At 53.7% G+C, this 26,224-nt stretch overlaps 5 protein-coding genes across 6 annotated transcripts; 2 read left to right on the forward strand and 3 right to left on the reverse strand.

Annotated features, from left to right (window-relative positions):
• Positions 1-575: 575 nt before the first annotated feature.
• Positions 576-4,816, forward strand: LOC131212753 (vacuolar protein sorting-associated protein 54). Its single transcript, XM_058206749.1, has 2 exons — positions 576-757; positions 947-4,816. The coding sequence occupies exons 1-2, from the start codon at positions 576-578 to the stop codon at positions 3,717-3,719; spliced, it is 2,955 nt and encodes a 984-aa protein (XP_058062732.1). The 3' UTR covers positions 3,720-4,816.
• Positions 4,817-4,875: 59 nt separating this feature from the next.
• LOC131209834 (enhancer of rudimentary homolog) lies at positions 4,876-5,815 on the reverse strand. Of its 2 annotated transcripts, none has more exons than XM_058202977.1 (2): positions 5,685-5,815; positions 4,876-5,489 (listed from the first exon to the last, which is right to left on the reverse strand). In XM_058202977.1, the coding sequence occupies exon 2, from the start codon at positions 5,418-5,420 to the stop codon at positions 5,109-5,111; it is 312 nt and encodes a 103-aa protein (XP_058058960.1). In that variant the 5' UTR covers positions 5,421-5,489; positions 5,685-5,815; the 3' UTR covers positions 4,876-5,108. The 2 variants fall into 2 exon arrangements, with proteins under 2 accessions (XP_058058960.1, XP_058058961.1); XM_058202978.1 differs by having other exon boundaries at positions 5,622-5,763.
• A 367-nt stretch (positions 5,816-6,182) lies between these two features.
• On the reverse strand, positions 6,183-7,813 carry LOC131210157 (uncharacterized). The gene is made up of 2 exons (XM_058203362.1): positions 7,541-7,813; positions 6,183-7,463 (listed from the first exon to the last, which is right to left on the reverse strand). Exons 1-2 carry the CDS (start codon positions 7,602-7,604, stop codon positions 6,280-6,282), a joined length of 1,248 nt encoding a protein of 415 aa, XP_058059345.1. The 5' UTR covers positions 7,605-7,813; the 3' UTR covers positions 6,183-6,279.
• Positions 7,814-8,014: 201 nt separating this feature from the next.
• LOC131210557 (nucleolar protein dao-5-like) lies at positions 8,015-9,804 on the forward strand. The gene is made up of 4 exons (XM_058203820.1): positions 8,015-8,149; positions 8,226-8,381; positions 8,463-9,435; positions 9,502-9,804. Exons 1-4 carry the CDS (start codon positions 8,081-8,083, stop codon positions 9,693-9,695), a joined length of 1,392 nt encoding a protein of 463 aa, XP_058059803.1. The 5' UTR covers positions 8,015-8,080; the 3' UTR covers positions 9,696-9,804.
• An 800-nt stretch (positions 9,805-10,604) lies between these two features.
• On the reverse strand, positions 10,605-15,801 carry LOC131208190 (uncharacterized). The gene is made up of 8 exons (XM_058200842.1): positions 15,779-15,801; positions 14,389-15,717; positions 13,831-14,324; positions 13,633-13,768; positions 11,892-13,568; positions 11,685-11,831; positions 11,454-11,610; positions 10,605-11,386 (listed from the first exon to the last, which is right to left on the reverse strand). The coding sequence occupies exons 1-8, from the start codon at positions 15,799-15,801 to the stop codon at positions 11,120-11,122; spliced, it is 4,230 nt and encodes a 1,409-aa protein (XP_058056825.1). The 3' UTR covers positions 10,605-11,119.
• Positions 15,802-26,224: the final 10,423 nt, after the last annotated feature.

The raw sequence follows: 26,224 nt of genomic DNA on the forward strand, positions 1-26,224 counted from the left end.
GACTTCCACTTCCATAGCTTCAGTCGATGCTTCCTCCACCGATTGACGGAGGAATTCGGATTCCTTTCGTTTCCGGTTCCGGATTTCGGTTCCACTGATCCCTCACCCTGGCGTATAAACACGAAGCAACGTCAAAATATGCTGTCACAATTTGGCGACGGTTCTGAATAATATTTTGGTGCAAGTTCAATGTTGAGTCGACGTGTCCTGTCCTCGGACAAGAAAAGTGTGCAGTGCGCTGAACAGGTGTATTGTTGTCATTGCTGCCGTGTCGAGGCTCTTCGTCCGCAATCCGTTGTCCGTGGTTCGCCGTATCATTTGTCAGTCTTCTCGGTAAAATCGTGTTGTGTCAGCTGCGCCCTGTCTGCTGAACTTATCCCACAGACCTCGGGGGCACTTTGAACACCGGCCAGATCAAAAACACATTATTTCCGACATTCGCCGTTGCATTTTCTGGGCAAAACAGTGTCCCCGGTCACCGGATTACTGGTCGTGCGTGCAAGTGTAGGTTGGTGTGCTTGTGTACGTTCAGATCCAATTCCACGACGTGTCTGTCCCCGTTGCAATATGTGCCAATGGCAAAGTCCGGCTCGGGAAGTTTCGATTTGAAGGACCCACCGCCCTGGCAAAGCTGCCAGTATTGCCTTTCGCCCTCGTCCACGTCACGGACGGACCCGCCACACCAGAGGCCACTATCACCGAAGCAGCAATCCCGCCTGCAGCAGTTTGTGTTCAAAAGCGCGACGGAGTTCGCAAGGTACGGTTACGGGGCGCTTTAATTAGCACCAATTTACGGAGTTGCGTGGCGCCCCGAGGTTGTCCTGCCCGTCCCGTCTTCGGCCGCTTGCAGCGGCGGGGTCAACTCGCGGAATTGACCTTTAATTGCCTTCGTCTGCCAGTTCAAACGTTCTTTTTCCGCTATTTACCCGTTCCGTTTCATCCACAGCCATCTACGGCAGAGCCATTGCACGGTGGAGGGCGGTTCGTTCGTATGTCGCTATGGTTACAACGGCGTCTGCTCGTCGCTGCCGCTCGATGGCGTGTCCGATCGCGATTACGAGACCCACGTCTCGCGGTGCCACGTGAACGCACAGCAAAAGGAGCCACACGTCAAGTGGTCGGTGTTCTGCGCCGCCCAAAATCTGCCGGCCGTGCTGAACGATCCCAGCCGGGGCAAGCAGACGTATTTTTTCACCAAAAAGTGGGGCGACACGTTCAGTGAGAATGCCGCGATCGCTGGGTCACCTCGATTGCCCGACGTCCGGTGGGAACAGTTCGAGGCGTACCGGAAGCGGATCGGAGTGCGCTATCGGTTGCACACCCGGATCGCCAACGTCCCGACTGCCGACGCAAACAGCCAGCGAGCCCTGGCCAGTGATGATCGGCTTCCGAACGGGACGACGGCCAGTTTAGCGGACATTCCGGAAGTGTTTCTCAAGCACCAACTAGAGCTGCACCGACCAGCCACTTTCGCGGCCGTGTTTGCAGGAATCGGGCCCGGTGACGGTGGAGAGCAGACGCGTCAATCGAGTCGCCAGCTCCAGGAACGGCTAAGTCACTATCTGGACATCGTGGAAGTGCTGATCGCGAAACAGGTGGCGGACAAATCGTCTGCCTTCTTTCACGCCATGACTTCCCAGGATGCGATTATGGAGCAAATGGCTGCCGGTCTTGGTACCGTACGTCGATTGCGAACGAAAATCGATCAGATTGACGAAGCGATGGTGCGCGAATCGCTACAAGTGATACGGGCCGAGCGTGTACGCGCCAACAATAATCGGGTGCTTGAGAAACTGAAGCTGATGGCGACCGTCCACCAGACGCAACCGATGATCCAGCTGCTGCTGAGCACGCAGGACTACGTGGCGGCCCTGGATCTGATCAGCACGACGCAGGAAATCCTCGGCCAGGAGCTGACCGGGGTACATTGCTTTCGCCATCTGCCGTCGCAGCTCTCTGAAATGGAGCTGCTGATCGACAAAATGCTGAAGACGGACTTTGAGCGGTACTCCACGGCCGATCTCAATCGGCCACTCAACGGTGGACGTTCGGAGAAGATGATGGAAGAGGAGAAACTCATCTGCATCATTTCGGGACTGCTGCGCAAGCGGAGTCTCGATTTCATCGACACGTACCGCGACGAAGCCATCACGACGGTGCGGGCGATCGTGAAGCAGCTCGTGATCGAAGTGATCGCTACGGGCGATGCCGAGATTTGCCTGACCGGTGCCGGCGAGGAAGCACAATCGCTGTCCCTTTCCGAGTGGATCACTTTGCTAGAAGGGGCCACTGGGGCGCTGCTCGTCCTGTTGCGCCGCCTTCGAGCAGTGCACGACGTTATGCAACAGACGGCCGATGCCAGCGCCGGAAAGATCACGGACGATGTCAGTTTCATCGACACGGAAGCATTCCTTTCGCCGGTCGACTACGGTGTGGTGCAGACGAAACTGGCCAACCTCCTGACGAGCGTTTGCAACTACTGTCACGAGCGGTGTGCGAATCTTGTTTCAAACCAAAGCCTCGAGAAAAGTGCGGCAGCCACTGCAGACCAGATCGCACATCTCACGACGATCGTGGACCGCTTCGGAGAAGGCTGCGAAGCGATATGTGGTGTTGCCAGCGTACCACTGAAGCTGGCTCTGCGTGCCCAGGCGAACCGGTTCGCACAAAAGTTTCACACCGAACGCAAATCGAAGCTGGCGCTGCTGCTGGACAGCGAGCGCTGGAAGCAGGCCGAAGTTCCGGCCGAGTTCCAGACGATGATCGATTCGATCGCCAAAGGCGACTTTCACTGGAGCAAGGGAGAATCGGCGACCGTGATGTCGACAGCGTCAACCCCGGTGCTGAACGGTAGCGTGGCCACTTCGCGTCCTCCGGCGTCGGTGCTGGTGGTAGATGGACAACCGTTCGCTCTGGTGGGCGCGGCCCTTCTTCTGGTGCAGATTGTTGGTGAATACTGCCGGTGTGCCTCCCAGCTACCCGTCATCGCCGCGCAACTGGCCCGCAGCGTCGTGGACCTGTTGCGCACCTTCAACTCGCGCTGCTGCCAGCTAGTGCTCGGTGCGGGCGCTCTTCACGTCGCTGGCCTTAAAACGATCACCAGCAGCAACCTGGCGCTAGTTTCACGAGCCCTACAACTAGTCCTGTGGCTGTTGCCACACGTCAAGCGGCACTTTCACGCGCTGGACATTGCCCTTTCACTACCTCCCGCTTCTAGCAACAACAACAGCGGCAGCCACACGCCGGCCAGCAATGGCAACACCACTTCCACAACCATCACTTCCATCCAATCGGCGATGGCCGGTGGGTACGAAACAGTCGAGAAAGATTTCATCAGCCACATCGGCGAAATCGAAGCCAAAGTCTTGTCGATCGTGTGTGAGCTCGTAACCGGCCAGCTCAACAATTGGGATGCACGGCCTCCGGTCCCGTCGCAACCGTTCCGCAACATTAGCCGGCAGTTCGTGAAGCTGCACGAAGCGATCGCACCAATCTTGCCCGAGTGCCAGGTGCACGCCATCTACCGAACGGTGCAGCGCAACTTTAAGGACAAACTGCGAGAACAACTGTTGCGGAACAATATCACCAACAACGGCGGGCCCCAGCACGGTGTGGTCGTTTCGGAGCTCACGTTTTACATGGGAACTCTACGAACGCTGCGCGCCCTTCCTATCGATGAACTGCACGACGACACGCTGGACGACATCTGGTTGAAGTGAGGGACAGGTGCTAAACTGCAGTTTGTGCCCTTATCTGTTTTATTTTTTAGCATTCCAGTTGGCTAATTTGCAAGTGTAGCTGTTTCTGTTCCTGTTATGTGAACTTTCACTGTGTCAGTCCGCTACGTCAGCGCTATCCTTCAGCCAGTTACAGGTTGTGAGCCTTATGTTTACCTTTTCTATTGTGTTGTTTGTAGGCAAACCCGTTTTAACGACAAAGAGTTTAGATTCCGGCAATATAGGTTAACGAAAATTTCTCCATAATCGCTTGCCAAAGGCTTTCCTTTTCGCGGAGTGTGAAGCTGCGCTGCCACGGTATTAGTTATTTTGCTCTAGGCTTTCGCTTACACAAAATGGTTGTTGCTTTCCGGGAGAAAGTGTAAAGACAGAGGTGATGGTCTGTTGTAGGTTAATGGTTCGAAAGCCAGTCGAAACGAGTATTTTTGTTGTTACTGTATGGTTGCGTACCGAGCGATCGGAAAGGATGTTTTGTCACCTTTCGTATATAAAGGAAAAATATGCTTATCTAATAACCCCGAATTAAGCCCTGATGAAACCCACACTCAGTTCCCAAGCTAGTCGTTGTGGGTGGCATGTTTACTTAAGCAACGCACCGCTCAGCCCGATTTGCGTCCCTGGCATATTAGTGAGGTTCCTTGTTCTTTCGCTTCTCTGCAACAACCCAACATCTGGTTATACCAAATATTCAGTCGATAAAATAGGAAGAATCGTCGGAGCAAGTTTTCTTTCCGATTAAGATTTTGTGCTTCGAATCGTTTCCGCAGATAGTAGCGAGCAGCTAAAAAGACCCAGTGATAATGTGATTTGAACAGGACGACGCAATGATTGTGCGAGATTGAGCGAAACCGTGCTCTTTTCAGTTACGGCATAAAAATGGAAACAAAAGAAAAATGGCACCGATCGACGTTGCAGCTAACTTACATCACCACCGCCACCGTTCGGACATTGAAGGAGTAGGGAGTAAATTTTTTGAAAAGCTAAGCTATTACGAAAACAAAACTTACAAACAGTACCGAACAGTTATCGAAAGTAGATTGAATTGACCAACCGAAAGGATCGACGGATAGTTAGAGCGGATACTGTTAGAAGTTTTTAGGTAAGAGTGAAAATAAACGAATCCGTACACCATTTATGACAAAAATGCTGTTTTATTCGTGAAATTCGTTATTGACACCTTGCTCTACATTCCATCGCTTAAGGTGCCACTCCAGCCTTTCATATGCTGCCGCAGGTAAATCCATTGAATCTTTTCAGGTGTTATCGAACTGTGTAACAGAGCAACTTTTAATGCATTACTTTAGTGCAAGAGATATCCATTGTTCGTCCGCATGTTTGCTCGCCGTTCGTTTGTGCTGACGCGGGTCCTGGTTATTCGGTGTTACCGGCCGCTTGCCTCAGCAGGACGTAGATTTTCTCCTTGATCCACTCCCTGTTGTACGGCGCGTATGTGTTGGTTGATTTTTGGTACACCAAACAGCTTAGGTCAAAGAGCTGGTCAACGAAATCGAATAACTGGCTTATGTCGTACGTAATGGTCGGTGTGTTCGGATAGTGGCGCTTCAGATGCTCTTCGTAGATTTTGCACACTCCCTCCAGGCACTCGTTGACGCTTTCGTAGTCGCTGTAGGTCCTTGTTTCCGGGTTTCGCCCCGGCTGCACCAGAAGGATGGTGTGAGACATGACGCCAATGGATGCCGCTCTTGGTTGCGGGAGGCTCAAAACAATCCACAAGATGCCCGAATGTTCTGTCTGTTGGAAACCGGAAAGGCAGAAATTGGTGAACTGCGCGCCATACACAACACTTTTTTCACCGAAAATCTCATCTCCACTTGTAAACAACGCTGAACGCTATATGCGCCAGGCAATCGTTGATTAGCTTACCGTGAACGGAGTGGAAGACGGATTGCACCGCGTTTGTTATAGGTAGCGAGCCGTTTTACTTACCACAGGCAATCCTTTTTACCAGCAATAGTGTTAAAAAAGGGCAATTAATCCTTCTCGCCGGTTCTAACAAAAATTTCTTGCTTCCAAACTAAACTACGCATGAACGAATGAACCACAGAAGCATCAAACGAACTGTCAGCTGTCAGATCACGAACAAAACAACTCGCAAAACATTAACACGGCTAAAGAAGTCGCGTGGCGTTTTTGTCCGTCGGAAGAATAACTGAAAATGGTATGAAATAATGATGTTGGAACTAGTGTTTTTACCAAACACGAAAGTCTGAAGATGTAGTTCAAATTACGAACAACCCAGCCATGACTAAAACTGAAATTCATAACTATTCTGTCGCTGATATCATGAGTGGAAGTCGGTATTTGAATTTTGAACAGCAACCACATTGAATGAATCAGTTACTATCATCCAGCTAACTTGCAGGAGGAAATTTGAGTTTGGGACGCTTGAAAGAGTTGCAATTTCTTGTGATAAGGCAAGGCCAATGAACATCTTTTTTATTGTCGAACAGAAAGTGCGGAGTAAAAAAACCCCCAATTTGTAAATAACACTTTTCTGTTGAAGGAAACCCAGTCGATCTCTTCAGCGTTTTCCATAGGTTCGCTTGCCACGGCGACGCTTTCCACCGATGTTACCATCAGAAATACCCAACAGCATTGATGTGTCTTCTTCGTCCTTTTCCAACACATTCAGGGCTTTGGAGAATACATCCTGTCGAGCATTATACACCGCACCGATCGCCCGAGCGAATGTAATCACCTCTTCCTTCGACACTTGGAGCGATCGGTGTACCACCGAAACCGGCACGATATCCGTACCTTCCACGACGAATGCCAAGGCCAAATAGTACAGAAGCGCTTTGTCCTGCGTGTACTTGGTAACTTGTTCGCGTCCCTGCGATTGACCTGCCTCGCAGCGAAACTGCAGAAACTGTTGCCGGATGGGCTCGACCAGAAGCGGGGCCAAGGGAGACACTAGAACTCGCCGGCGCTCCATTGCCCGGGGTTGGTTGCGGTTGGCCAGCAACCGAGCCAGAACATCCATGAACAAACAAATCTTGACCGTCCGAAGGTTCGTTTCGGACGACGGTTCACTCGATTGCATGATCGCCTTTACTTTGTTCTCTAGGTACATGTTGGCCATTGTAAGTTGCTCCGGTGGAATCTGCAGTACGGTACGTGCCGCTTCGTCGATCCGGAGCAAAACACTTGCCCCGATCAGATCTTCCGCTCGGTAGAGATCCCGTAGCGAGCGTGCATGTGGATTCGCCTTCGAACGGATCTCATTCTGTACGAGTTGCTGGTTACCCTGTAACACGGAAGGAGGGGAGACCAGCAACTTTTCGTTATTGGTCACCGCCAGCTCGTCCATCGTTTCCTGCAGCCGGTTCCCGATTACGCTAAAGTCAACCTGCTCCCGCTGAATGCGACGTTGAACACGATTTCTCGCCTTGGTGTCGAACTTTTCCAGCAGTCTTTTGATGCTTTCTCGGTCGAAGGATTGGTTCGATTGCATGCGCTCGTCATGGCAGACGTTGCTCAGCTGGCAACTTTCAACCTCCACCATCCGTGTCTTGCCCGTCGTTCGATTGCGTAGCGCTACAAAGGTCCGCTGTTGCTGTTCGGCCTGCTGTGCGGCTGATTGCACGTACCCACGGTAAAGGTTGTTCTTGCATCCTACGAAAACCATTCCGGTTCCATTTTTTGCCATATCCATAGCGCGCAACCCACGGCATTCGTTTGCTGGCTGCGGTACATGACCGTGTACTGCAAGATCCAACCGAGTAAGGAACAGCAAATTAACCCAACGTACCAATAGATCACACTAACGGTGGTCAACTTACCCATCACCGGATTATTGGCCCGGGCATCGAGCGTTACAATTTCGGTTATTTTGGAAGAGGACATGGCGAAATCGTTCTTGACCAAACGAGAAACTCCTTAACAAACTAAGGACCGACCGCAATGCACGTGCTGTTTGTTGCGATGTCTCTGAATAGAAAAAGACTATGGCAGGCTGTCAACATCGAAAGCACTGCCGATTCGATGCAGATTTACGTTGATGCACCAGATAGAAAACTCTTAAAAAGTAGATATTATGACTATATTTCACGGAGAAAACCATTCGGTTTCACAACATGCCGAAAAATACGTTAAATATCTTTTTCTTTACCGAACCAAACGGTAAACAAACTTTGACAGTTGACGTGTACGAGGTCGCTAACGTCAAAAATAGCGCGAAGAATCATTGCGTCCGCTGAAAATAAATCGAGTAGCCTAGTTTCGTAGGACTTGTAGCTAAAAAGTTTAAAAAGAGTTTAAACCGATTGTATGCCATTGTTTTATGCCCGATAGTGCTCCTTGCTCAGCTTGCTGCCTTCGAAATGGACACAGAATTATTGAAAACGTGCAACCGTGAGATAGCACAACTGGTTTACGACGCCAATGAAAAGGTAAATCCAGTGTTGAGCCAGGCCGCAGAGTAAAACAAAATTTGAAACGGTTGGCTTTCTTTCGATCGTATTGCAGGTGACCGTTAGGCAGATTAGCAATACCTGGCACATCGATTGCCGACAGTCGGTGGAGATTTTGCAGCGATGGATCGATGCACAGAGTGGAAAAAGTAAACTATCGCTAGAATATATTCTTCGCGGCGTCGATCGGAACGGCAATGTGTTTATGACCGTAAGTACAACCTCGTCGCTGCCCTTCTGCGCGGCGTAAATAGGATGATACTAACTACAATATCCACGCCAAACCGTTTAGCTTGCCAACGGAGAGAAGTACGCAAAAATCAGTCAAAAATACCCTGGCTGCACGAAGACGCTATACTCGGTGGAAGTTCACTCGGAGGTCAGACCTCTGAACATTACGGCGGATCGTGAGTTTGCCGTCATTAAATTGCGCCTCGAACCAGAGAAACGGCAGGTAGATCAACGACCTCCACCCGCCTCGCTCCCAACGCAACCGGCTGTTTCGATCAAACAAGGCAAGAAACCAGCGAGAAATCTGTTCGCCAAGGTCACACCGAAAGTGGCCGAAGTGAAGGAAACAAAAAGCTCACCCCCATCCGTGGCGATTAAAGCGGAACCGAAAACGAGCCCCCCATCGGCAACGAAAACATCCCCCAAGAAGCCATCTCCCAAGAAGGACCAAACCAGAAAGCCGGCGACGGGAAAGGGCGCCATTTCGTCGTTTTTCGCTGCTAAACCAGTTCAAGCGGCTGCACCGAAACCGGCTGTCGATGCACCGGTCAAACAAGAATCGGAAGCACCTTACACGAAACCAACCACGGTTAACGGAGACTCGGTGCCCGAACAAAAGCAGGAACATTCGCGGAAACGAACCATCCCCGACGACGACGAGGAAGACGATGAGGCGATTCCAAACACACCGCAAGAGGAAAAGCGTGTTGCGAAAAAGAAGCGCGCGAGTAAACCGGCGCTACAGCGTAAGAAGCAAACGAATCCGTCGAAGAAGTCCCGAATCTATGAACTGTGCGATTCGTCCAGCGACGACGAGGAAACGGGCGGTGGTGCGGAACAGCGGAAGGAACGATTAGTGGAGTTCGAAGACCTTACGGACGAACAACCGATGGAAGTGCAGGAGGAGCAAACGCAGCAAAAGTCGGTTTCACCGGAAAAGCCCACGGAGAATGATTCCAACAGTGCGAACCGCACACGGGCAAAGGTTAAGAAACCGGTCGTAAGAACCTACCAGGGGGAAGACGGATACATGGGTAAGGATCTGAGTTCTGATTTGCTACATTCCATTACGACTTGCTGGTGTCCCTATTTTTTCACAGTTACGGTCAAGGAGTTCGAAATGGTTTCGGATGATGAATGTCCTCCGGCGATGGACGAAGCGGGCAAACTTACCGTCAACGGCAAAGAAACGCCAAATAGTAACGCGCAGGCTGTGCCACCGGAAACGAAGGAAACTCCTCCGACACCGAAAACGAAGCAAGGATCTATAACGAGTTTCTTCGTCAAAAAGTGATTCGCAAGTCGAACCAAACAGAAGCGGTTCCGTTGTTTTCTAGAACACATTTCGTCGATAAGGTTGAATCTTTGGCAAAGTGGAGAAGTGTTTCTGCCTCAGTTATAAATAAGCAGCGCTAATTAAAAATATAAATTAAATACAAAAAGTTTGATCAACAGATTCAATTTCCACGTTTCGGCTGAGGAATGTTGAGCGGTGGCGGTGTGCGTATTCACGGGAATAGCTAGACGATACAACGACAGACGAACCCTTGTTATCCTTTTCCGTTCCTCTTTCCCTTTTTCATCCTCATTTCATGGAATTCCATTTGACAGAATACGGAGAAGATGTCGCTCTGAAGGAAAGGCAGTTTATCAGTTGTCGCCGCCGCCTTGGATTGTGCCTTGATATTTGTGTTCCGCAATGATGGGAGCGGCTTGCATTTTCGTGCTCCTTTTCTGTTTCCGCTGCTGCTCGACAACGGTCCTCCAGGATCTCAACGAAAAGCCATCGGAAGCATTTGCCATCGAGAGTCAATCGTAAGTATGGCGGATGTTTATTGCAAAGACCGAATTTAAACCAAACGTTTCGTTCGAACAGACACGGTTTCATATCGTTCGCCAAGGCGGTAATTCATTTCTTCCGCCTGCTGGGAACGACAATGCAAATGTTTGGACCCGAGCTGCGTCTGGCCAAATGTTTGCTGGCCTATATATTCACGTTCCAACCGGTCAGCGGCTTCGTAATCAGTGGTCCGGTGGTTGACTGGCTAGCGCGCTGCCTGGGACAAGAGGATGCACGAGAAGTGGTTCACTTCTTGTCGCGTTTCCTTTCCTAGACTAGACGTTCAGATTTGTTCAGAAAATTTTATTACTCTCCATTAGACGCTACATCAATCAAACACGCTCTAACCTTAGTTCGCGCACTAATAACACTACGGGATGCGACGCGACGGGAATACAGCACTTGGATCGCTACCACTACCGGTTGTCTCCGGCTACTACATTCTTGTCCATTTTAGTCTCTCCGCTCAGTGGTATGTTCCGCTTAAAACCTAAGCCGATAAGATACTTGCGCGCACGCGGACCAGCGATGTGCAGGAGGAGTTTTCAGCCTAGGGCTAGTTCCAGAAGCGCCGGCTCCTGCACACGGCCGGCAGCAGTTTGTGGCGAAACGACACGACAGATCATAACTTAAGAAGGTTGCGACGTGGTGAATAGTGATAAGATACAAATAGATAATAAACATTCTCAGCGTTCAGCGTCTCCAATCGACGGCACTATACGCGCGCCCGTGCGTGAGGCAGTTCTGGGGTAGGACGCGAGAGCTATCAGTTTGCTGGCTGCGCTAACGTAACGGGGGCTGAAAATATTAATTATGGCCGCTCAATATGTACATCTCTACATGCTAGGTGATTCTCGTCGGGGATCACGCGCTCCCGCTTAGCCGATAAACTGTGACAGATCGGGGAACTGGAAGCCCTGGAAGCTGAATGGAGACGCCTGCTGCTGCTGCTGCACGACGCGCGATCGTGCGATCCGCTGAGGAGGTGGCCGCAGGCTGATCGGAACATTGCGTGCCTGAGGGTTGCCGTTCTGCAGTACCAGACCGCACTGGGCACTGCACACGTCGTCCCGGAGGATCACGTCACGGGGCCACTCGCGGGCCAGCTGCGCACAGTCGGTGATGCGCAGCGAGGCACACTGAGGCTGTAGCGTGACAAACGGTTTGAGGTTAGGGCGCGCTGCCAAATCGGATTGCCGGTTTCTGACTTACCCCCTCGTTCGTGCAGACGCAACTGGTGCACGGCGACGGGAACGCAGAGTCACCGACGTTCACGTTCTTGCCACCGATCTGGCAACCCTGTAACACGTTCTCCCTCCAGGCGCTGAGATCCATCTGTGCCATCGAGCTACACGGTACCCGTGGGTTGCTAAACAAAAGGGGACAGAGATACCGTCAGCATCGCACCCAAACCCCCGGAACGGCTTTCGCCGGCGCACTTACAGGAAGTTGCTCGGTAGGTCGAAGGCCGCCCGCTGCATGTCGCCTCCAATGTCCAGATTTTCGCAGATGATCTTCGCCAGTGTCGTCTTGCGAATCTCCGCCAGCTGCGCCTCGGTGAACTTAACCACCGGATCTTCGTTCTCGTACCTATCGAACGGACGGGAACTCGTTAGCGATGCGTCGCGATCACCAGGATCGTTCTCTTACCAGAAACGGTCGCATTTGCGTAGCTGCCGGAACTGGATCGCAATAATGCAGGCGAAGGTAGGCCCCACCAGGCCGCCCTGCAGTGGCCGCTCGGACATTCCGCCCGGGAACAGATCGATGTCGTCGACGTGTGCGTAGATGCGGCGCAACCGGGCAATCACTTCCGGTGGGATTTCGCGGCCCAGATCTTCCCACGTTTGCGCCCGCTTCAGGTTGCACAGGGCGCGGTAGTTGTTGTACGACGGGATGCCGTGGTCACGGGCCCGCTGCACGTTCAGCGCCACCAGATCGATGCCGGAGAAAGGAATGCGACGGTCCTCAAACAGATGGTTCGTCACCTCGCCGGTGATGAACTGATCGAGCGTTTCCATCGGTGTGGCCACGAGCCCGCGCAGAATCTCGTCCACCAGGCCGTGCTGCAGGAACTGGTCGGTGCGGAAGAAACCGTCCCGCAGCAGCAGCGGCGGATCGATCGGTTGGTGCTGTATGCTGAGCCGCGGGATGTGGGGCCGCAGGAGCGAGTGGCCAATGCGGAACGCGGCCGCCGCAAACTCCGTCACGATCGACGGGTTGCAGGTGGGGTTGTACTCCTTGTAGTAACCCTGCGGCAGCAGCTTCAGCCCGTACAGATTGACCGCGTTCCAGCTGAGGATGCGCGGCAGGAACTCGTTGTAGGTGATGTGCTGGTTCTGGGCGATCACGATGCGCCGCGCATGCTCGTACAACTGATCACCGCTCCAGTGCGGGTTAACACCTCGCAGGCCCTCGACGATCCGGTTGTGATCGCGCATGAACGTCGTGTGGATCGCCGTCAGCCCCGGTTGCTCCGAGGCCCGGCCGTCTCCGGCGATGAAGCAGTACCCGCTCGGTGATTTGCACTCCGGGTGGACCGGCGACAGGGGCAGCAGCTCCTTGCCCTGGACCGGGTGGATCGTTGAATTGAGCCGGCCCGAGAACCCGCGCAGCTTCTTCCCGATGCACCCGTTCTCGCCGTACACCTGCGACGCGTCCAGGAAGGCCGTGTTCTGGTTGATCTGCTCACGCGGCCCCAGCGTCTGCTGACCGGGGAGCGAGCGCATGAACGGGAAGCACAGCCGCTCGCCGCTCGTGACGTTCACCTCCGGGTAGTAGTGGTCCCGCGGCGGCACCGGGAACGGATTGCACTCCGGGTGCACGGTGCGCGGCGAGTCGCACGATCGGCAGCTCGGGATCGACTCCTGGAAACCCTTGTGGATCGGTGTCATCGTGAGATCGTGGTCGAGGAACTGGGCGTACTGCATCACCATCAGCGAGTAGCGCGTGTGCAGGTTCGAGATGTCCGGGTGGATGAGCGAGGACACGGTGCGCGGATTGGGCAGGGCCGTACCGGTGACGGAGATGGTCCGCGGCGACGAGATGCCATCGTCGTAAACCGGGGGCAGCAGCCGGGCAAACGTGGTCAGCGATTGGCCGAGTTCCGGATTGCGCAGGTTGTTGCAGTGGGCCGTCAGCGTGCGGAACGGGGTGTCCGTGTCGCAGGCCGCCTCCAGGTTTTCGCACTGCGGCTCCAGATTGATCGGCGAGATCGACCCCGTAATGAACTGATTCACGTCGACGCTCTGCAGGGCGTTGCTGAAGTCGTCACTCGCGAACCCACCGAGATTGTTGTCAAACACCTGCCGCTTGCGCCGCCGAAGACTGCGGAAGAGGGAGGAAAGCACTGCTTGGGACCGGGCAGGACACGAGGAGGAAGAACACTTACGTGTGCAGCGAGCTGACGATCTCGTTCGTGGCGAGCTCGTAGAAGAGCGACGTGTTGGCGATGATCAGCGCGTTCCGGTTCGCCTTGCTGAAGGAAGCGGCCGTACCGTCCGGAGACTTGGCGTCGACACCTCCCTCTGCGGTGGAAAAGGGCCGTTCAGGACCGCCATGCAGACCCAGAAATCATTCGAATACTTACGCTTAATCCACGCCTCGTACTCGTGTTGCTTGCGTACGTTCAGCTTGGACTTGGCCTTGTTGAGGGCCTGGGCAATCAGGTCCATGTTGAGCTCCTCGAACTCGGCCGGGGTCGGTTGCTCGTCCTGCATGTACTCCTCCACCAGATCCGGCTGCTCCGAGGAGTGCCAGGCCGCCACGTCCAACCCGGCCAGCTGCTCGCAGTTCAGCCGCGCGTTCAGGTACGGGTCCTCGCGGATGAAGGCCTTCGGTTGGGCCCGCTGGATGTCGTGCGTTTGACACAGCAACCCGGACAGCGTCACCCGTCGGATGGCCTGCAGTTGGTCGAGGGTCAGCGACGACGGGGGTAGATCGTTCTCGTACCAGAACCGATCGCTGTTGCGCATGCTGGCGAACTGGATGGCCAGCAGGCAGGTGAGCGTGGGTCCGAACACGGTTCCGAGGGCCGGCGTTTCCATCAGCCCCCCGATCAGCAGATCAATGTCTTCCGGCTCTCTGAAGGGAAGAAAGGAAGCACAATAAAGGGATGGCCACAAACCCCTGAAGCGGGCCCACTTACTGGTATAGGGTCTCAAGGACCGAGCGTTTTGCGCGGCTCAGCCCAAAGTACGCCATGTCGTCGAAGCTTAGCTTGGTGCCGAACGGCTTCCCGAAGCGGGCCTCGCACAGGTTGATGGCCTTGTAGTACGCCGGGACACCATGGTCACGGCCTCGCTGTACGGCGAGCGAGATCGGCGTCCAGTCGTTGTTGAAGCCGGCGTGTTCCGGGACGAACGTCTGCTGCATGGCCGCACTGGACAGCAGCATCTCGGTCGACATGCTCTCGTTGTACATATCGGGCGGTAGCATCGTGAGGAACGCGGGCAGCGCTCCGACGGCCACCTCGTTGAACATGCCCGCCCGGTTGGCGCTCGAGTAGCCGGTGTAGTGGCGGCCGCTCTCCAGCCGCAGATCGTCGTTCTCGGTGATCTGGCTGCCGAGCACGACCGGCAGGAACTCGTTGAAGGTGATGTGCTGGATCTGCGCCATCACGATGCGGCGCGTCTCGTAGAACAGCGTCGTGTCGCTCCACTCCGCGTTGAGCCGAGCTAGCCGCTCCGCCACGCGGTTGTGTTCCTTGAGCAGGACCGTGTGCAGGGCTCCGATCGCTCCCGGCTCCTGGCACCGCAAGCACGCGCCCGTATCGACCTTGCCGTTCAGGAACGAGCGCAGCGCGTGGATCTCCTTCTCCGTCGTGCCGTACAGCCCCGATCCGTCCAGGAAACCGGAGGCCGCGTTCATCTGGTTCCGGTACTCAAAGTCACAGCTGGTCGGCTCGTGCGACGGAATCGAACGCTTGTACTCGCGGCATTCGTCCCCGGGCCGCACGTAGCACTGTGCCAACTCGTCCTTCACCGGGTCGGCCTCTTGGGTCGCGTTGTGGCAGCAACGGTACCGCGCGTTCGGTGACAGGATTTGCACCAGGTCGTTCGCCAGCAGTTGGCCCCAGGCCGGCAGCATGGCCGTGACGTGCGGATGGGTTGCCTTATCGTCGGCGGACCGTTGCAGGTGCGAGACGACAGCATCCGGCGACGGAAGGGCATGCGAGCCGGTCGACGTGCGAGGCTTCACCCGTCCGTCGGCGTACGCCGGTTGAAGCAGCCGGATGAGCGGATCCCCTCGGGCACCCCAGTGCCGGTGGTTGATGTTGTTACACTCGCCCGACGCCGACCGGAACTTGCTCGGGGGGCATGGCCGCGGTTGCTCCGGTTGACAGTTGGCTGGTCCGCCGGGCCGCTCGAGCAGCAGCGCCGCACGGGCACGTGCCTTCAGATCGGCCCCGCCACTGGAATGGAGCAGCAAAAGGAGGCCCCAGGTCGTCACCAGCAACCGAGGCGCCAGCAGTGGTCTGCAAGAGGCGAAACGAAGGTCAGAACGGTGGTGGATCTGGTTCCGACAACCGGTCCTACCGGCCACCCTCCGCTACTCGCATCCGATCAGGGCCGGTAATCTTTTTTTGAATAATTAATTCCAGCAAGGATCCGAGCATGGCGCCTGATTTACGCATGAAGACCATCGCCACCGATCGGAATGTCGCTTATGGGTGCGATATGGCGCTAGAACTCAGGAATCCGGTTTAGACACAACATGCTAATAACGCACGAAATGGCACCCATTCTTTCGGCTTAATTATGCACGTGGACCCTTTGGGTTCCCTTTGGTTGGGCCCCAAAAGGCCCCGCCTTAGCATAGCTGAGGCGAAAGTGTTTAGGTCTCCGTGGTCCACCGAGGGACGAGGGCAAAGTTTCCTGCGGTTGGAATGTAATTTCTCTGGCGCGAGCGGAAAACCAGTTTCCAAAACCAGAGTGGCCGGTGGTCGATTCTGGGAAGGATATGATGGCCATCAGCCTCGTGGATTGCTTTCGCGAGTCGCTCGCCAATTGATTGCAACCGCTTTGCATCAATCCGGAACCGGAATTTATTAAGCCTGGAAAGTGATCCGGGCAGATTCACAAGCTGCCGCCAAGGACCTAACAATGTTGCGGAAGGTTATCGGTTGATCACCTGGCGTTAAATGAGCATGAGTAGATGTTTTCGTTATTGATTTTATGTCTTCTATTTCTAACTGTTTGTAATATTTTAATCGTTCTTTACCTTTATCAAGTGTTTAATTATGCTATTGACAATTCAGTGGACGCACTATCAACAGACCCTCAGGCGATTGCCTTTTTAGTGTAGCCCGTTGCTTTTAACTGACTATAAACTTCCACATAGTTCCGATTACGTAAATATAATTTATAAGCCATTCGCCAGCTCTACAAACTTGTGCAGGATTTTTCAGCGATCGATCACTTGCAGTACTATTTTTATAGTAAAAATCAATCCTTGATCGAGTTGCGGAGACCTGATCTCTGTACATTAATCTTAATTCCAGCTCAATGATGGTTGATGACAATGAGCAGCACAGAAGACCTCCATTCCGTTTCAAGGTCTCCTTCCCGTTCAGCTCAGCTCAGGTATCAGTGCATCCTGATCGCGGCCACCGTCTGGTGCCAGACTTCCTGCACACCATCTGCAAAGGGTGGGGGTTCCAAGCTGTTCTGTGACCTTTCCGTGACTCCACGCAGCCGGAGCCAGACGGGAAAAATGGCTTTGAATAAATCGCCGGGGACTATCGTTCGCTAATCAACCGACGAATTTCAAATGCGCCGAGGGGGACCCGATGTCCATAACCCGCCGGTGGAGGAAGCCGAAGGCCATCGGAACGGGCGAAATGCCGTTACGTAAATGCGCGTGTTTGCGAATTCCATCCGCCTGCGCCTGGGTTGTGGAGCAACGGCTTGCAGGAGATGGCCACTGCTTTTCTTATAAATATATTCCACAGCGATCGGGATGCGCAGGGGCGGGCGGGCGGCTGGTCGGTCAGGCGTCCGCCACTTACGCCACTGGGACGGGACGAACTGGGCAGAAACGAAATTAGGTTATGTTTTGATTTCACTTTCGCTCGTAAGGCGCACTCGTAAGGGGCGCACGTAAGGCCTACTACTACGACGAGACCGCCGGTAAGCAATTATCACGGCCGCCCCGGCCCCAGCTTCGGCTCCGGCCCGGGCGATTCGCGATCAATCGTGCGTGGAGTAAGCACAGTGAAGGCGAAGGCGAAAGGAGGAACCGGAGCGAGATCGAGGAGTACGTTCCAGTTGCTACCGCCGCACCCAAATGGGGCTCAAATTGTCCACGGCACGAATTAACACACTTTCTTAGCCCGTGGGCCAGTTGGTCGGGGGTTATGGCAGGGTGGCAGGGATCCGTCAACCGGAACTGGTGCGCCCGATCTTCTTCATCTTCCCATCACGGCGTTGATCACCGTGTCTCGCTATTGAGTAACCGGATGGGCGTCGCGTCACGTAATCCACGAGGTCTGTGTCTTTGTCGTCCGGAACCGGAGGGCTTACAGTCCAATTAACAGCACGATCGCTACGACCTTCGGGACGAAAATGCGGTCACCGAGCGGGATTACCTCCAACGGAAGGAACTCCCATTCGGATTGCTTACCGGCTTAGCTCAATCTCTCTGCCTTTTCTCTGATTTGAGCGGGTCCTTTCAGATCAGTGAACAAATAACATCACCATTTCAATCTCAACGATTGCAGGCTCCTTGATCGGCCTGGGTGGGAATCTCCGATCTGCGAGCTAAGCGATGCTAATTAGCAGGATGTTTTCTTCCAGATCCGTCCGGGGTTTTGGGAATGACGATACCATATTATCGTGCAACATCCTCCGGATCCGGAAAAACCCAAGATCACGAGTTCCAACAAGAACCTCTCCGATGGTAAACAATCCGAACAGGACCCGGATCTCCGGTTGTCTCAACTCGATCCCTTTTTTTTCGTGTTGCAAACTAGTTACCGTCGGTATGTGGTGGCCAACGGGGCCCATTTTCAGGTGCTGTGTGATCTCACGCTACCCAGCGCAGACCTTCCGCGGAGTGTGTTGAAGTGTTTTCGTGCGCTGGCCGATGACCGGGCAGATATGATGAACCCCGCGGGGGGTGCCTTCCGAAACATTCTTTTAGCTTTGGTCGAAAACAACTTCTTTCGTCATCGTGGAAGATGGTTCGCAAATTAGTCGGCGCAAACGATCGCGACGAAGATTGGCGTGATAATTGTGTTACGGCTCCGGGTACGCACCGGTTTTCGCCGGTTCGCCAGAATGGACGTAGCAAAAATCCCCGATCGTCTAGGTATACCCGGGGTGGCTCTCGGTGTCTAGGTGCACCTGTGGCCGAAACCCGAAAGCACTTCAATCTGCAGCGCACGTCCAGACGCCGTCGGCCAACAATCACCTGTGACCTTCGCCACGTTCGGACGTTTGGCACGTAATCATCGTCCTTTTTCTTCGCCCAGAACGACCAGCCGGGTGTGACTCCGACGCCGTCGTTAGGTGCAGCAGGGTAATAATCAGCCTAAGGATAGCGTGCAGTTGACAAGAATGTGGCCGCCACCGTTGACCGGTCGAACGGTGAAGGGGGTAAAAAGTGAAAGTAAGTCTCCAGCCCATCCCAGCAGCTCCTGTTTCAGTGCGATCGAGCCCGGCGGGTTATGAGACTATCAATTCTCATAGCCAGACCAGTGGTCGATCGTGCCACAGAAAGAGGCACGCCGGAGGCCGGAGGACTACAATTATCTAACACACCGCCATTTACAGCGCTGCCGCTGGCTGGTCGATAGAGTCATCTGCTGCCACCGAAGGGACACTGATTGCCGTGCGGACGCCACCGCGCATCGTAAATCGTCCACCGTGCCGTGGTCGTGGTTCAGTAGACCCTGACCGGCTTCTGCCCACTTTCGTCCCCACACACAGGTGCGCTGGTGCGGAATGCTAATTCGCCACATTCTTGGCAGAAGGTGTTTGCCGTTTTGTTTTTACCACCGCCGGCCGCCACCATCAGCGGGGAAGATCTACGGGCTGCGATGGCACGGTTCCGACGGTTTGATTAAATCATCATATCTCGTTGCCCCCCCCGGGGGGAGGCGGGGTGTATCGTTACATTGTCCGCGCGAATGATTTACCGATTAAAGGGGTGACATTAATCAGCGTCGTATTAAAAATAAACAAACAAAAGACTGCGCCGCGGCTCGCGGGTTTCAAGCGACGAACCTCCTTTTTTGGACGCTGCGAACATTTTACAATGGAACAATTGGCGCGATTTCATTCAAACGTGATAGGGGATTTTGTTTTTTGGTCGGCCGAGCTCTTGTTTGAGCATCGATGAAAACGGACCCATCGGAAGGACTGGGGGTTCGTTATGCTGCTGTTTGCTCTTACGCCGTGTTCTGTGTTTGCTCATCACTTCACGCCACGCGCTGTTGGCAGTGCAAACCGCAACTCTGGTGGGTAGATCACCGTTCACACGCGAGCTCAAGTTCTGGGATGGCCCCAAAGTTCATTGCCAAATACCTGGAAGCCATTCTGCCGATGATCGGTGGCAGCGCTCTGACAATAATCACCAAACGGATTGCAAGAAAAACATTGTCTCATGACCTTTCGGTTCGGCCAGAACGTTGCGGAGTTCGCGGGGACAGGAGGGTAATTAACAAAGTGTACCGAGAAAGCTTTTTTGATGAAAATGTAGCTGGCGAGGGTCCTTGGTTGGTTTCGGCTGCAGCCTTAGCGTATTGTGAGCCGCAGATCGGCGATCGACACAGAAACTCATTTAAATAAAAGCATCCACTCACTCCGAAGGGATCGATTGATCGAATTCACATCGCCATCAAAAACCGAACGCCAAACTCCGTATTGGAGGGGTGCCAACTCAATGATGAAACTATTTTTTACCGTCACCATCAGCAGCATCATCACCATCATCGGCCTCCCCTGAGTAGTTGTCCTCGTTTTACGAATTCAGTTGGCATTCCTATCGCCGGGTGGACGAGCGGAACTGTGTTTGCTGTCGGTCGTGGTCCCAGATAGTTGTGCCGATCGCAAGATATACCCCATCCAGCCAGCCAGCGGTGGAAAGGAATCGATCATTAATGTCTTCAATTGTCGGCTCAATTGCCCGGCGGTTCGTGGTGCATACGATCGCGAGGAGGACGAACGTCACCGACGGACCGACGTCGCTCTTGAATAGTGCTTGCCGAGAGTGCCCTTTCGAGTGCCATCCGTCAAGGGTGAGAACACTGGCGCAAAGCATTAATCATGCGATCGTGTCACGCAAGGCCCGGTGTGTCGTCCCTTTTTCGGGCCACCGCGTGCGACAATTTGATGACATCGGTTTTTCTGGAGCAGTAGGTCGGATCGGGGTAACGAGCCGTTGCGATTCACTCTCACCCACAGCCCCACCGTAAATTCCTCACGTAGCGACGCTGGTGGTGAAATAATATGTTGGCGCGCGAGGAGGAAGCGCGCACCCGAAGCAAATTCAGACACGAAGCAGCAGCATAACCACCCAATGGCCGAGACTTTTCTTACGTGGCGCTGCTACTTAGCCCGCTTTACATCACAAGTATGTTGAACGAACCGTTAGATTGCATCGAGCCCATTAGCTAATTAATGGGATCGTTAAAAGAGCACCAACACATTCGAGAACGGGGATGAAATTCGTATCGTTTCAGCAACACGCGACGAGTTCATCGAACGATCCTCACCGGGTGGCAAACCCGATTTATGACGACTTCACCCGAAGGCCACCGTTATCTCGATCAGGTCTGTATCATTGTTAGCCACTTCCTGGGATCCGCTTCAGGTTTTATCACTTTCCACGCAATTAGGTTTCTCGCCATTACCCAACGAACGCCTTCGATGAATTTGACTGGAGTTGGGCCACGAGACAAAGTCGGTTCGGTTCAATGGCTTCCCCGGAGGAGATTCACTCGGCTCGAGAGGTGATTGTAGGAAGTTGCCACGCTGCCACGGGGGCCTGTAAAACGCCTGCGCCTTAGACGTATTTGAATATTTTATATCGTGCGATCTGCTGCCCTCCACGTGCGCCCCAAACACGCAATTGTTAGCTCGCTGGCTCCCGCAACTTCCGCCACGGCTCCAACATTCCCAGGCTCGCCGAGCGGCCTAATTGGCGCCCGGCCGGACGATCACGGCGATCGATGACGATACTGTCATCGGTTGGGGTTGTTGTGCTCCGTTGCCTCGGAGGCTGGGAAAGAATTGCGAGTGGCGATTTCACGGCTTCATTTAGTCCGCTCATCTTGTTGCCCAAACGCGGTCGTCGTTCTCAAGAAGCTATTAGCAAACCAACACGCCGGGCTACCTTATCGATGCTTGTCATGAGCGATGGGGTGCTTCGGGTTAATTAAAGAGGAGTAGCTCACGGGACCCGCGGGGGCTTTCGCAACGTGAAGGCGTCCCACTATCGCTCGCATAATGTCAGGGTTAAGTGCCGTCTGCGCCACCGGTTTTCGGTGCACCTCTAACGGATGCGCTGAATGGTGAAATCTCACCAAACTCATAATCAGCAGTTGCGGCCTGGCCTGGTAGGTTGACGCAAATTTGCGTGCACATTTCGCCATCGCCCCGACAACCTTCGGCAGGCGTGCATCGTTAGGGCCAAGCGCCGCGCAGAACTTCGGCCACGCTTCGGCACGCTGGTGCTGTGGCGAGTGTCGTGCTCGCTTAAAACTTTTGTTTAAACCCAGACACACCGGCACACAGACAATCCATCGCTATGCTGTAGGGCGCTGCTCGTGACCGTTTATTGAACAGCGGCATCAGCTTTCAAGCGGGAGCCCTCTGGAGGCCATACCTTGGCGTGTGCGCGCGTTGGCGGAGAAAGTTTCAAGGACCGATCTCATCACCTCGTGTGCTGTGGCACCAATCGGTATCCTCCCTTCGCAGATCATCTCCACACCCGGACCGGCCAGAAACTGAAAGTACTTCCCCCCGTGCCATCGCCACAGGAAGTAGCGATCAGAAGTGGAGCTTTCGTTTCTCGGGATGAGAAACTTTCGTTTTCAATAAACGGGCTGCATTGGCCTCCCGCCAGTTCCTGGTTATGTCGGTGGGTGGGTTTGGGGCCGCTTCTTCTTTCGCTCTCGCGCCGGTAGAGAGCGTGGGGTCGCCTTCGGGGTCGTTGGTGGTTCCGACGGACCAACCGGCAGGGCAGTGGCGACCAGCAGGGCTGCCGTCGGTCGCTTAAATTATCATCGCTCACAATTGAAATTCATTTTATTTTCTTTTAATTTATCCGCTCACTGTCTTCCTGGCTGGCAGCTTTCGGTTTTTGGGCTAACCGGAGGAAGTGAAATGTTTTTTTTTGTCTTATTAAAACCCCTACAACGGACCGCCACGGTTGGTTTATGTAAGCAACCAATTTATGGCGGCATATTTACGGCCCACATTTCGGCACTTTGGCCACTTTCTTTCGCCACCACCCGAAGGATTTGCCGATCGAAAAGACAGCCATTAAACGTTTTACGAAAAAATCACAAAAGCACAGACCAATGCTGTCCATTAACACCCTTCTTGGCCAGAGTAGAATCGACCACCGTTGCACGGTGGATGGTACCTAAAAAGGTCATTCGGATGAAATGCCGTGGATGGCGATTTGCATAGAGCGCCCCATTTGCCAAACACTCTGCGTTTGTGGTAGCAGCCAACGGTGGTGCAAAGCCACATTTTACACCCCACCGGGGCAGCACCCACCCCTCTCGGTTGAAACGAAAGCCTCAACGCACACTTTCGCAGACGCAACGTTCACTTTCGATCTTACTTCATCTGGCCGAGGGGCCGATGCCGAAAGAGATGAGCGATCGCGAAAGTAAATGAATTGGCGTTTCTTTCACCAGCTTCGGTTGTGTCTGAGGACGCGTCTGCTATTACCCGGCGGTGGCATTCAGCGTCTGGGGCCGTTCGGACACAACGTTTACGTTTAATAAAGCCGAGCGCAAAAAGAGGGGTTGTATTTGGTAACGTCACCGGAGAAATGGTACCACTTCCGATCGTGGAGCCGAACGGACGGATCGATCCGGTTCGATCCAGACGAACTGTGACGCCAATGGTTGGCTTCTTCAGCTTGCCGTTGGCCACTCGTTTTATGTTAAGCGATTTAATAACGTGTCGTAATCGAAATCGGAAAGGCACGCGAGCGAATCCGCAGACGCGGAGTCGATCGGATGCGTTGGCGATTTTTCTCTTTTCCTTTGTTTCCGTTGTAATACCCATCGATTGATTAGCGGATGAAGCTGGCCAGCGTTACGTTTGCGTTTTTTAATGTTGGCTATCGTTTGGCGATTAAAAGTAAGTGGAAAATATAGAGTTGCCGACGATCGATTGATCGCAGTACATTAAAGTAGTAATTTTTTATGTATAAAAAAGCCACCCCTTTTCATTATTAAGTGGTTGTGCAAAAATGTTATGTTATTTACGTTAACTCTATAAAAAGGAAAGGATTACAACACTGCCACAGCCGTTGGCAGCCGCGATTTCAAGCAACGGACGACGATCGGTCGGGGCTCGTTCTCGATGGCATCGGAATCGAACGACAGCAACAATCAATCAGACGAGAAACCCCCTTATTATCGGTGTTTGCCTAATGATATTGAATTATCCTGTGGTTCACTTTTCGGATCGGTGTGAAGGTGAGAAGTGAAATTAAACTGTCTCATTATGGTGCTAATTGGACGTTGCGCCGTAGCCCATATATCACATCGTGCGCCGTCGTGGCGCACGACCGTATCTTGCATCCACCAACATAACCAATTATTATCATTCGTTCGGAGCTCGGAGATCAGACCGGTAGAATCCTGAATCGTGGAATCGAGTTGCGAGTCGTGAAGAAGAAGAATGGATGTCTCCTCCAAAACTTATCCGTACTGTTCGTCGCCCACCCCGGGGACATCTTCGGCGGACCGGTTTTCCTTGAGCAATATTCGCCTGAACGATGCTGCCGTCGCCAATCGGCATTCCGGAGCACACAGACGGAGCAATAACCTGACACAGTTATTTATATCGCCAAATTTATGTGTCTACAGGTTTCGGGTTGCCTTCCAGGTTTCCCGAATGATCCTCGAATCGTTCCTATATCGAATGCACTCGCGGTGTAGCCTTGAACGTCCGGGTTCGTTTGGACCAACCAGAAACGACCGAAAGAGTAAAGACCTTTGCCGAGAGGGTCTGGTTGTGTGGGTCGCTTCGTGGTGATCAATCACCCAGTGCCCAGTGCCATCGCTGGGGACGGTTGATGTGCGAAGATCACTTACTTTTGCAGCCTTCGTGGCACCCCCCACCGGTTTGTATGCTAATGAGAGACGGAATGAGGAAATGCACCGCCGTCGCCGCCGAGGCATCGTTTCCAAAACGCCGTGCTTGGCGGCGAAGGCTACATCTGTCATTCCCCGAGCGACAGATGATGTGTCTCCGGCGACGCTGGGGACCCTGGATGCGGACTCGCGATCGGATCTCAACCGAGTCGAGTTGGCGATAGAAAGTGAAATATGGCGACAAATCAATCGAACAAAAGGTGAGGAAGCCTTCGGCCGGGCCTGGCCGTCCCTGGCAGCAGGTTGATGCTACGGTGACGGCGGCGGCGACAACGATGATGTCAGGCCCGGTGCTGGTGAGCGTAACAGGGCGACAGAAATAGGCAAACAGCCGGAGTTTGCCGGTTTTTCTCGAGGCTCCCATCGCAGGCTGGTTTCGGTCCCCACGTGTGCGTATTACCAAACCTCAAACGCGCACGAAAAATACCTGTTCCGAAGCCGGTTGTTCCCGCTGCCTCTTCCGAATTATCGTTCTGTGTTGTTGTTGCTTGCCGGCGACGGCAGGGTCGCAAACCTCGTTGAGTCACATCTTCGACAACCAACCCGGATCTTCGACAACCAACCAGCTCGATCGTCACGTCGGTATCGCGATAACCGCAGCGACCCCGCATCGCATAAACACAAAATACAGCGACACTTGAAGCGGCGGCCACTTTATGCGAACGTTCAACCGGCACGCACACAGCCCGCACGTCACCACGGAGAACAGAATCCGGGAGCATCACGAGGAGTGCCACTAACGTGCGCACGTACAGCTCTCATCTCGGAAGGTTGCGGCGCGTCTCGAGTGGCCGGGAAAAGGTTAATGATGTTAATTGGATAAGCCGCCGGAGCCGGGCACACACCGGGCTTCCGTGGGAGGTGCCTCCGCTCGTTTGCCAAACGGCAGCTGCGAGGCCGCAAATCCGCCTTTACCGGCCACCCCGGGGGTTAACTAGTTTCCTGACTCCTGGTGTTGGCAAATTTTCGAATCACAAAAAACCCAGCCTAGTGATGATGATCGGGAGAATTCATTCACCTTCGCTAAAGTGGCGGGACTAATGGGTCACTGGGATTAACCCGGGGACCAGAACGCACCAGGGCAGAAGCACCAGAACAAGCCAGGGCAGGCAAGTTACGCAGGGAGCCCCCGAAAGAAAGTGAAGCCTCCCCGACCCGGTTACTCGCACGCGCAGATCTTACCGTCGTTGAACTTTCACTCGCCGCGTCTCATTTGGTGTATAATTTAACGGCACGATCGTGTGTTTTTACACCAACACACATTCGCTAGCACGCACTAGTGTTGGTGTATGTATGCGTATGTGCGTGAGCCACACTGTGCCCGTGCCGGTTGCGAGAAGAAATGGAAACAGATTCGCAACCATCCGATCGAACGGAACGAAAGACTTGAGTGTGAAGCGACGAACCCGCACGAACCTCTGCTCGCCGCCCAATCGGAACGGAATGGATCTGCGTTGATGATCTTCCGCTTCGCCCCTCGGTGGCTCATGAAAATTCATTCGAAATTATTAAAAACAATCGTTGGAACACACCGCCGAAAAAAACCACGTGCGTCTGTTTTGAAATCGGATTTATCGGCACCAAAGTGGCCGCCGAGGGTAATAATACACATCCTTTAGCTAGCGGCGCATGACCAACG

The sequence above is a fragment of the Anopheles bellator genome, chromosome 2 (genome assembly GCF_943735745.2).
Source record: "Anopheles bellator chromosome 2, idAnoBellAS_SP24_06.2, whole genome shotgun sequence".
NCBI lineage: Eukaryota > Metazoa > Arthropoda > Insecta > Diptera > Culicidae > Anopheles > Anopheles bellator.

Bases quoted from the DNA above. Each gene is read 5' to 3' on its own strand.
- LOC131212753 (XM_058206749.1), top strand. From the start codon at position 576: ATGGCAAAGTCCGGCTCGGGAAGTTTCGATTTGAAGGACCCACCGCCC. The intron at 758-946 runs GTACGGTTACGG...TTTCATCCACAG, and splicing joins AGCGCGACGGAGTTCGCAAG to CCATCTACGGCAGAGCCATT.
- LOC131209834 (XM_058202977.1), bottom strand. From the start codon at position 5,420: ATGTCTCACACCATCCTTCTGGTGCAGCCGGGGCGAAACCCGGAAACA.
- LOC131210157 (XM_058203362.1), bottom strand. From the start codon at position 7,604: ATGTCCTCTTCCAAAATAACCGAAATTGTAACGCTCGATGCCCGGGCC. The intron at 7,464-7,540 runs GTAAGTTGACCA...TGGATCTTGCAG, and splicing joins GGCCAATAATCCGGTGATGG to TACACGGTCATGTACCGCAG.
- LOC131210557 (XM_058203820.1), top strand. From the start codon at position 8,081: ATGGACACAGAATTATTGAAAACGTGCAACCGTGAGATAGCACAACTG. The intron at 8,150-8,225 runs GTAAATCCAGTG...ATCGTATTGCAG, and splicing joins TTTACGACGCCAATGAAAAG to GTGACCGTTAGGCAGATTAG. The intron at 9,436-9,501 runs GTAAGGATCTGA...ATTTTTTCACAG, and splicing joins GGGGGAAGACGGATACATGG to TTACGGTCAAGGAGTTCGAA.
- LOC131208190 (XM_058200842.1), bottom strand. From the start codon at position 15,801: ATGCGAGTAGCGGAGGGTGGCCG. The intron at 15,718-15,778 runs GTAGGACCGGTT...CGCCTCTTGCAG, and splicing joins CGAGTAGCGGAGGGTGGCCG to ACCACTGCTGGCGCCTCGGT. The intron at 11,832-11,891 runs GTAAGAGAACGA...TCCGTTCGATAG, and splicing joins CGCAAATGCGACCGTTTCTG to GTACGAGAACGAAGATCCGG.